Genomic DNA, 10,074 nt, shown 5'->3' on the forward strand with positions numbered 1-10,074 from the left:
TGTAAGCGTTCAAGCAAACCACTTCTGAAGATGCAAGCCACTCGTGCTTGCGAAACGTCAAGAAGAAATTCTACCGAACGACGGCCTAAAAACCCTATTAGTTCCTAATGTGCGTCTGTACAGTTTTTGGATCCAAAATGAGAAAGATATTGTCGGTTAATGATCGCGACTGCTCAAAAACCGCTCAAAATGACCCAAAATTTTCGATTATTTCCGATGATCTAGAGCTTCTGGCCTCTTTTTCAATGAGCTCGTTGCATCCATCGATTCTTGCTCATAGAAGTGACATAAAATCCAAAGCATTTAAGGCGAAAAATATGATTATTGGAACCACTTGGAACATATAAATCAATCAATTACCTACTTATGATTTTATTGCATTGACATTTCAACTGAGTACATTAATTGAATCTTGCAGGTAACTGGTAAAAATCTATTAAAAATAACTGATTTTATAAACTGCATGAAACTGGCGAGTTTTGCAGGATAGTGGACCGTCGTTGAATAGATCGGCCTAAAATCCCGAAACTCTTTTGTTTAACAAACAAAATTGTTTGAATTAATTTGTCTTTTTGTTGCCTCTCATTGTACTCTTGCTCCTATTGGACAGTATTGTCAAAAGCGTAAAAATTCCCAAGGAAGCCGTTAAAATCGTAGTCAGAATTGCGGCAGATAGCAGAAAAAGCTCAACATCAGTTGAGTAGGTGCCATAAAATGACGAAAATCTCGATTTGGGAGTCAAAAAATCGGCTCCATCGGTTGCATTGTGTCGCAGCACATACTCAATCCAGTATATCGCCTTTTGTACGGGACTTTGAGGTTGGTCTCGGAATTTTTTCGCTAGTTGGTCCATGTTTTCCAAATATCTAAGAAAGGCAAATGTGGATGATGATTAAAATGGCTGGATTAAATCGTTGGCAACGTTTTTACTTGTTGTTTACACCGCCCGAAAACGTCTCAATGCTTTCTACTTACATAGGATTTTGTAAAATGGCGTTAATCGAGGCCGAGATGGTCTCTTCAGTTAAATCGTTGTAGTCCAACTTGAGGCCCAAATGCCGATCAACAATGAATTGGATGTTGCGATGATGCTCATCGTAAATGGGAATACCTAAGACTGGAACTCCGTGATAAATCGCTTCTTGGATACTCAACGATCCGCCGGTGGTGATGAAAAGTTTGGTATGAGGGTGACCTAAAAGGTGGAGTGTGGTTTGGGGGAAAAAACATCAAAGCAGGCAGGCGAACCTTACCTAGAATCTCATTTTGGGGCACCCATTTATGAATCAGAATGTTTGAGGGCCGGTCATTGAAAGGATGGTCTTCGTCGTCGATATTGTCCTTCCACATGATCGTTTTCTGGCTGAGATTCATGAAAGCGTTGGCAAACAGTAGCTTCGTTTCCGGACTGAAGATGTTCTGTTGAATGTCCGTGCCTGCGCTGAAGAAAATGAACCCTTGATTGGCATTGTCGATGATCGACTGAAGAATCTGGGAATATTTCACAGTTTATCCCGGCTGGTGGACTTGAATCCTCATCACTTACGCCAGGCATGGGCTGCAATTTTCTTATGTGCAACCCTCCCAATGGGATAATGTTGGGCGTCAGCGCTTTGGGCGCATTGAGCAATGGGTACTCATTAACGAAAAGCAGCGAAATTCCCTTTTGCAGCTCGCCGAACTCGAAGGTTCTGTTCAGCAAGCTTTCCGCAAGTTTTTCAATGGCCCCCTGTTCGAATGTCTTCTTGAAGAATATTTCAAATTTCGTGAAAAGGTAGTTTTTCAATCGGTCCAAGAACGTCTGGTCTCGGAACGGCCTGGAAAATTAACTGGGAATTATCAATAGCTGTTAAAATTCAGCCAATACTTGCTCTAAAATTGGCGAGGCAAAATACGACGGATATCCGCCATTGCCAAACAGCTCGGACAAATAGGGCGTCAAGGCTGATGGTGTAAACCCAATAGTGTAGGGCCGGCCGAAACGTTCGATTAATGGATAAAGGCACGGTCCAAACGTCATATCCATTAGGATCAAATCAAAGGTAAAGTTATCCGGGTAGTTCCACAGGCTGTTGAAGCCCTTCGAGTGATAGGTTTTGTTGCAAATCGCATAATTGTAGTTGTGGTTCAGGTGAATTATCCTCCAAGGGTTTGCGAACAAGTGGGCGGTTTTGTTCACTTTGTAATGCGCCATAAATATGCCTACATTCATACAAACTGGATGCGATTTTTCTGAATTTTGTGCGGGATTTTACCTTCGAATGTAATCGGGTGATACTCATCGCTGGCTGGAATGGCTCTGGAGAATGAGCCTCCTAGAGTGATGTTGTGGCCTTTGGCCACCAGCGCTTCCGCTAGTTGAGTGATCCAGATTTGATGGCTTCGTCTGGCTGTTTCGTATGTTATAAGAATATTCGCGCCCTGCACCGCTGTGATCCCCAGCAAAAATATCACCAGCAGGTTCATGATGAGCTGAAATTTTCGACCGAAACGGCTCACGAGAATGTTTCGAATCGGGTTCAAAATGCTCAGTTAGTTGTGGCTAATCTTTGCAACTACTAACAGGTAGCTGTGGATAAAGCTTTTGATAACACGTTGGTCTTATCGTTTTGACAGGGAGATTAGTGGAGGATGATGAATCCACTCTCCATAGGCGGGAATGATAGCGAAAGGTGCAACGTGGTTCCAATTTTGTGGACTAAACATTATTTGCCGGCTTATCCGGATTAGATGGACTGAGCGTAAATGTTATACCAAGTGATTGAAATTTCGTTAACCCGGGCTCGGTGCTGTTTTATAATCAAGATTAGTGGGGTTCAAATTACTCGAATTTGTGTTTTGTGCGTGTATCAGGCTTTGTAACTGAACTGCAACATACTTCCAATCCCAAGTGCTTCTCAAATTTCTTCCACACAGGCCATGTGGAGATTTTTTCTTTTCACTTATACATATTTCCAAGTTGTTTTTCGTTTTTCCGAGTTTCTCCACAGTCGTAGAGAAGTTATGTGTATTCAGGATTTCCGTCGTTTTTCTTGCAACATTTTTTTGGACTTTCTCCAACAGGCTCCAGACCTTCATTGTCGACTTCTTCAATTAATTTTTCCCGTTTTCGATTAGTTCGGTTTTTCATGTTTTTTGTACTTTGAAAGTTGACGAAGGCTCGCGATTTGACAGTGCTTAAGTGAAACTTTGTTACTTAAAGTGACTTAAGTGACTTGAAGCCTCAACTTGGATTTTTCGATTATTTGTCGGTTTTTTATCCATTCATATATCTGAAGTTAGGAAAATTAGGCTTTTGAAATTCGCTACAAAGTTGAACAACGAAAGTCGCTTTGAAGTTACTTAAATGTAATTTTTGTGGCATTAAGGGGTGATTTTTGTCAAATTTTCAAACTTGAAGCCCCAACTTGGATTTTTCGGTTATTTCATCGGTGTTTAATCCATTCGTCAATCTGAAGTCGGGAAAATTAGGCTCTTGAAATTTGCTACATAATTGAAGAACGAAAGTCGCTTTGAAGTTACGTAAATGTAATTTTTGTGACTCTAAGGCGTGATTTTTGTCAAATTTTCAAACTTGAAGCTCCAACTTCAATTTTTCAATGATTTTATCGGTTTTTTATCCATTCATAAATCTGAAGTTAGGAAAGTTAGGCTCTTGAAATTTGCTATTAAGTTGAAGAACGAAACTCGCTTTGAAGTTACTTAAATGTTATTTTTGTGACTCTGCAGGGCGATTTTTGTCAAATTTTCAAACTTCAAGCTTTAACTTGGATTTTTCGATTATTTCATGGGTTTTTTATCCATTCATAAATCTGAAGTTAGGAAAAATAGGCTCTTAAAATTTGCTACAAAATTGAAGAACGAAAGTCGCTTTGAAGTTACGTAAATGTAATTTTTGTGACTCTAAGGGATGATTTTTGTCAAATGTTCAAACTTGAAGCTTGAACTATGATTTTTCGATTATTTCATCGGTTTTTAATCCATTCGTAAATCTGCAGTCAGGAAAATTAGGCTCTTGAAATTTGCTACAAAATTGAAGAACGAAACTCGCTTTGAAGTTACTTAAATGTTATTTTTATGACTCTGCAGGTCGATTTTTGTCAAATTTTCAAATTTGAAGCTTCAACTTGGAGTTTTCGATTATTTCATCGGTTTTTTATCCATTCATAAATCTGAAGTTAGAAAAGTTAGGCTCTTGAAATTTGCTACAAAATTTAAGAACGAAAGTCGCTTTCAAATTACTTAAATGTAATTTTTGTGACTTTACAGGATGATTATTGTCAAATTTTTAAACTTGAAGCTTGAACATGAATTTCGCAATGGTTTCATCGGTTTATTAACCATTCATAAATCTGAAGTTAGGAAAGTTATGCTCTTAAAATTAGCTACAAAATTGAAGATCGAAAGTGGCTTTGAAATAACTTAAATGCAATTTTTGTGACTCTACAGGGTGATTTTTGTCAAATTTTCAAACTTGAAGCCTCAACTTGGATTTTTCGATTATTTCATCGGTGTTTTATCCAATCATAAATCTGAAGTCAGGAAAATTAGGCTCTTGAAATTTGCTACAAAATTGAAGAACGAAAGTGGCTTTGAAGTTACTTAAATGTAATTTTTGTGACTCTAAGGGGTGATTTTTGTCAAATTTTCAAACTTGAAGCCTCAACTTGGATTTTTCGATTATTTCATCTGTGTTTTATCCAATCATAAATCTGAAGTCAGGAAAATTAGGCTCTTGAAATTTGCTACAAAGTTGAAGAACGAAAGTCGCTTTGAAGTTGCTTAAATGTAATTTTTGTGACTCTAAGGAGTAATTTTTGTCAAATTTTCAAACTTGAAGCCTCAACTTGGATTTTTCGATTATTTCATCGGTGATTTATCCAATCGTAAATCTCAAGTCAGGAAAATTAGGCTCTTGAAATTTGCTACAAAGTTGAAGAACGAAAGTCGCTTTGAAGTTACTTAAATATAATTTTTGTGGCACTAAGGGGTGTTTTTTGTCAAATTTTCAAACTTCAAGCCTCAACTTGGATTTTTCGATTATTTGATCGGTTTGTTGTCCATCCATAAATCTGAAGTTAGGAAAGTTAGGCTCTTGAAATTTGTTGTAAAGCTGAAGAACGAAAGTCGCTTTCAAGTTACTTAAATATTATGTTTGTGACTCTACAGGGTGATTTTTGTAAAATTTTCAAACTTGAAGCCTCAATTTGGATTTTTCGATTATTTCATCGGTTTGTTATCCATTCATAAATCTGAAGTTAAGAAAGTTAGGCTCTTGAAATTTGCTGTAAAGCTGAAGAACAAAAGTCGCTTTCAAGTTATTTAAATGTAATTTTTGTGACTCTACAGGGTGATTTTTGTCAAATTTTCAAACTTGAAGCACCAACTTTGATTTTTCGATTATTTCATCGGTGTTTTATCCAATCATAATTCTGAAGTTAGGGAAATTAGGCTCTTGAAATTTGCTACAAAATTGGAGAACGAAAGTGGCTTTGAAGTTACTTAAATGTAATTTTTGTAAGTTTACAGGGTGATTTTTGTCAAATTTTTAAACTTGAAGCCTCAACTTGTTTTTTTTTAATTATTCGATCGAGTGTTGTTTATACAATCATAAATCACACGTTAGGACAGTTAGCCTCATGAAATTTGCTACAAAGTTGAGGAATGACAGTCGCTTGAAGTTACTTAAATGTAATTTTTGTCAGTCCACAGGGTGATTTTTATTAAATTTTCAAACTTGACGCCTCAACTTGGTTTATTGAATCACTCGATCGAGTTTTTATCCAGTCCTAAATCTGAAGTTAGGAAAGTTGAGCTCTTAAATTGCCTTGATATGTACAGCTGCGGCAAAAACTTCATATTGCGGTCAAGAATTGGGAACTTTAAGCGCCCACTAATTTATCACGATAAAATGGCGAATAGAAAATCAAACCGTTTTAACCGCGTTGCACGCTACCTAGTAGAAGCTGAAAAATTTATGTATTTATCGACTTGAGCCCCTCGAAGGACGATTCCATCTTCTACTTCTGATAAACTCCCCAGTGTAGCACCACTAATATAAATAAGCAATTAATAAAAATTATATTCATTTTTAAATAAAACACAAATTTGCATCAAGAAATAACGGAACACCACTTTGAAGCCCAGTCAACTTTTAAAACGGTTTCAGTGTCCTTTGTCCAAATCTTATAATTTTCTGTATTAAATGTGGAAAATAAACCTAAATTTTTTTACTGAATCTTTATAATGACAAATTCGTCTGATTTCATGGGGCTTTAAAACCTGGTTTGGCAATTTAGCGACTTAGAAAATATTGCGTTGTTTTAGTAGCATTTGTAAAGTTATTTTGAGCTGTTTATTTTAACTGCCAATTCATTGAAATGGCTCAATGCTCATTAAAATTCCAGATAATTATGCTGTTTCTATTTAACCCATTGAAATGCAGTGCATGTGAATGGCACGAATGTTTAATTAAGCCCTTTTTCAAAGGAATCCCCTAATTCGCGTAAATATTATGCTCCAGAATAGTAGTGAAGTATCAATCAACCGCATGTTAGGGTGAAAACGTTAATACCCTTTTAAACGTAGTGAAGTGGTGTTTGTTCCCCCGGCGGTTTGGTTTAATCTTTGCAAAGTGCTTATTCATAATTCCTCTCTCTATACTGATGGAATTCGTCTAATCGTTCTACTTCAAGGGCTATTTTTCGTGTACATTTCAATGAAAATGACACCAAACAGGGTTTTTCGATTGACGATGATCTTCATTTAATTTCTTGTTGTTGTTTGTTTGTTTTCTTCTTTAATGGCGCAATTCTTTGCAATATCGGTTTGCTATTCTATTAAAAGCGGGTTACAGAAATGGAAGACAAACGCCTCAGATTTTCCACCTTCGTGTTCTAGATTAACTATTTTTGTTTATGCCGATGTAAAAATATAATTTCGGTGCCGTCGTTGTCATTTTATTAAAAATATATTTTAGACTTTTCAAATAGAAATTTATTCTTGCCGACAAAGTCCGCATAACGTGGGATTGGGGTCATTCTCGTTGCAATGGGCCCTGAAGCTGAGAAATAATTTGTGTTCTGGAGCTCAATTGAAAAAGAGCAATTTTTACTGAAATTTGACCCTTTATTTGTGTGCCTTGATTGATGTTTGTGCGTTTATTAAGATCAGTCGTTATTCGATTATCGATGAAAGTGTTCTTGGTATCGACTGCTAATTGCTAAACCTTGCAGAATTGTTCTCCAACAATGGAGAACATTCGCAAAAACATCCCCAGCCTTTGTAAAGCTGGGCGCACGCAAACGAGCTTCTCCAACGCGAGAGAAGTTGCTAGTAGAAAAAATGGAGCCATAAGTAGAATGCGTTAGTTGGCAAGTTTGCAGGTCAAATCCACATTTGTTTAATGGTTCGGCCAGTTGTTTTGGCAAACTTTTCTTGGAGAATGGGCTTAAACAGAACGAGATCGCGTTTCGAGCTATCCCCTTCAAAACTAAAGCGGATGTGTTGTTCGGGTTTCGTGCTGTTCTCCATCTCGTTTCCTCCAAAGACGGGTGCGAGTTCTCCGTTTCGACCCGTTCCTTCGGTTTGTTTTGTAAAAAGTTGTATTCGGAAAATAAACCAAAAAATAATACCTTTCCTTCGCCGGGCCGGCCCGTCTTGGGAGACTCAAGGAAAATAAACCCTTTGAAAGAAACCTTTCCTTCGACCACATTTTTTCGTTTTTCCTCTGATTCTATTTGGAGTTTCACTTGGATCGGATGTGGCAACCGGAAATGGTCTTCGCCTAATATTGAGAAAGTTTGCTCAGAAAACAGCTGTTGAAGGCGAGACTGGTGAGTTTTTGGTCGGATAACGATGACGGGCACTCAAAAACCGATTAAAATGAGTACAAAATTGTCAATTTTTTCCAATGGAGAAATCGTGATTGTTTTTCAATGCACTCGTTGCATTCCTCGCTAGGTTGAGAAGACAATTTATGAAATTTTCGATCAAAAGTCAAAATTTTACATGCGCGTTTTTTGACCTTAATGGATTGTTTCGGACCCCAGAAGCTCCCCAACATGCACATATAAGTGTTTGGACTGATAATAAGGAAGATATCGTCGGCTGAAGATTGTGCCCGCTCAAAAACTGTCGATTTTTTCGTTTCTAAAATTTCTGTTGTATTTTTGAACAACTTCGTTGCATTCCTCACTTTCTAGAGAAGAAAATGATAGAGTATTTCAGGTTTTTTGCGAGCCTTCATATTTTTTGCAAAAAGGAATTAATTAGCGCTCATTCAGTCTGATTCACCATGACGCAACCAAATTTCGATCAATTTGTATGAAAACATCGTCGGAAATCAGAAGTGAAATTGTGGGAACGCAACTTAAAAATTTGTTGAATATTAATAAGAAAAACGGCAGTTTGAATGGTGAAAAAATTGCGAACAAGCAAAAAATGTGCTTAACTGCAACTTTCCAAAGGATGCAAAGATAATGCGATGTCATTCCTTTCACTTTCGGCCCGAGGGGATTCTTTGGTTTGAAGAAGAGTTTGGAAGCATTGATTTGAACATTTCGACTTGCGTTTATCAATACGGGGATCCACAGCTTTTCCCAATTTCATGCTTTCATAGCGTTATTCTGCTAACTTCGCTTTAGCCAGCCACAGCGGTGTTTGGTTACTTTCACAGCTTCACTGGAAGTTATTATCAATTATTGAATTTTATGCGGATTTACTTTGAGGTTTAGAGTTGGGCGAGTTTCTATACCTGCTGTGAAAAATTCAGTTTATTCACAAAAAATGCGAAGTTGATAAAACATTGCCAAATGCATTTTTCATGTGCAGTTGTCGCAGCCAAATTAAAAGAATGCAAAACGTGTGTTCTGTATCTGATTCAGGGCTAATTCCTATGTAAGCTCATATAATTTATCTGATAATCTTTGCATTTTAGATCTCGACTTATTGTTATTAAATTGAAAACTAAAACAATGGAACGTGATTACCTAATTTCTCTATTAGAGGTCGTCAAATTCATCAGAAGTCCCCGTGATCTTTTATCAATTAAAAAAATTAAACATCAGCTTGATTTTATTTATTTTGAGTTAGCAATTTTTTTTGTTTTAACAGTATTTAAGGAATGATGTGTCACAGCCTGTTAGATTATGCAAAAGGTACTAAAGGACGTTGTGTACATGAAAAATCATCTAAAGTGTCCAAAACTGCTTCTTCACACTATCAAAAATCTCACTAATGAAAAATCTTCGCCGTCTTCCTGTTCGCAATTAGGATTTTCCTTCCAAATTTTAAATTATTGTTCATTACTGTTTTAACCAGTTTCATATCGGAAAAATCATGCTAAATTTGTTTGTCAGTTGATTATTTATTTAACTGTTTCCTTCTTTGATTCATTTTAGGCAATTACAGGTATTTTTAGGCTACAATTGTAATTTGCAATTTAGGCATTTCTATTCTCAAGTGTTGTGACAAAGATAATTTATTATGAAAAATGAATTAAGGACGGTTATTAATGGCAAGCATTTCAATTTTTTCCATACGAAAATGAATTATTTGCAATTATTTCTATACAAATCAATTTGATTCACCTTCTTCGCGCTTGTTACTGCTACTTTTGGCTGGGGAGTTCCTGCTATCTTCAAAGGAAATTCAGTATTCTTGTTTCGTCTCATTCACTTCGTCATTCTTGCCGGTTAGTTCGTTCAGAATTTCCTAACTTCGAATCGAAAGCCAGTAGGAACTTGAAATTTCGGTGTGATATAGAAGAAACTTGAGTCTAAAATTCTTAAAAAGTTCATTCAAGTCGCAGGAAAGTCTGACTTTTGCGCACTCAGCAAATCTGAGTTCGAAAATGATGGGTTTCATACAAGTGCAGACGTCCAAATAAAAAATCCTAACTTCCAATCCAAAGCCAGTAGAAATTTGAAATTTGGGCGTGATGTAGAAGACACTTGAGTCTAAAATTCCTAAAAAGTTTATTCAAGTCGCAGGAAAATCTGACTTTTTGCGCGCTCGGCAAATGTGAGTTCGAAAATGATCGGTTTCATACAAGTGCAGACTCTGAAATAAAAA

The 10,074-nt window shown here is 36.7% G+C and overlaps 1 protein-coding gene across 1 annotated transcript; it reads right to left on the reverse strand.

Annotated features, from left to right (window-relative positions):
• Positions 1 to 356: 356 nt before the first annotated feature.
• LOC109536338 (UDP-glucosyltransferase 2) lies at positions 357 to 2,598 on the reverse strand. Its single transcript, XM_019902512.2, has 6 exons — positions 2,256 to 2,598; positions 1,872 to 2,202; positions 1,547 to 1,817; positions 1,254 to 1,491; positions 976 to 1,195; positions 357 to 866 (listed from the first exon to the last, which is right to left on the reverse strand). The coding sequence occupies exons 1-6, from the start codon at positions 2,464 to 2,466 to the stop codon at positions 560 to 562; spliced, it is 1,578 nt and encodes a 525-aa protein (XP_019758071.2). The 5' UTR covers positions 2,467 to 2,598; the 3' UTR covers positions 357 to 559.
• Between the last annotated feature and the right edge of the window lie 7,476 nt (positions 2,599 to 10,074).

This window comes from Dendroctonus ponderosae, unplaced genomic scaffold (genome assembly GCF_020466585.1).
Source record: "Dendroctonus ponderosae isolate FM_Combo_2020 unplaced genomic scaffold, Dpon_F_20191213v2 Dpon_F_20191213_6, whole genome shotgun sequence".
In the NCBI taxonomy this organism is placed as follows: Eukaryota; Metazoa; Arthropoda; class Insecta; order Coleoptera; family Curculionidae; genus Dendroctonus; species Dendroctonus ponderosae.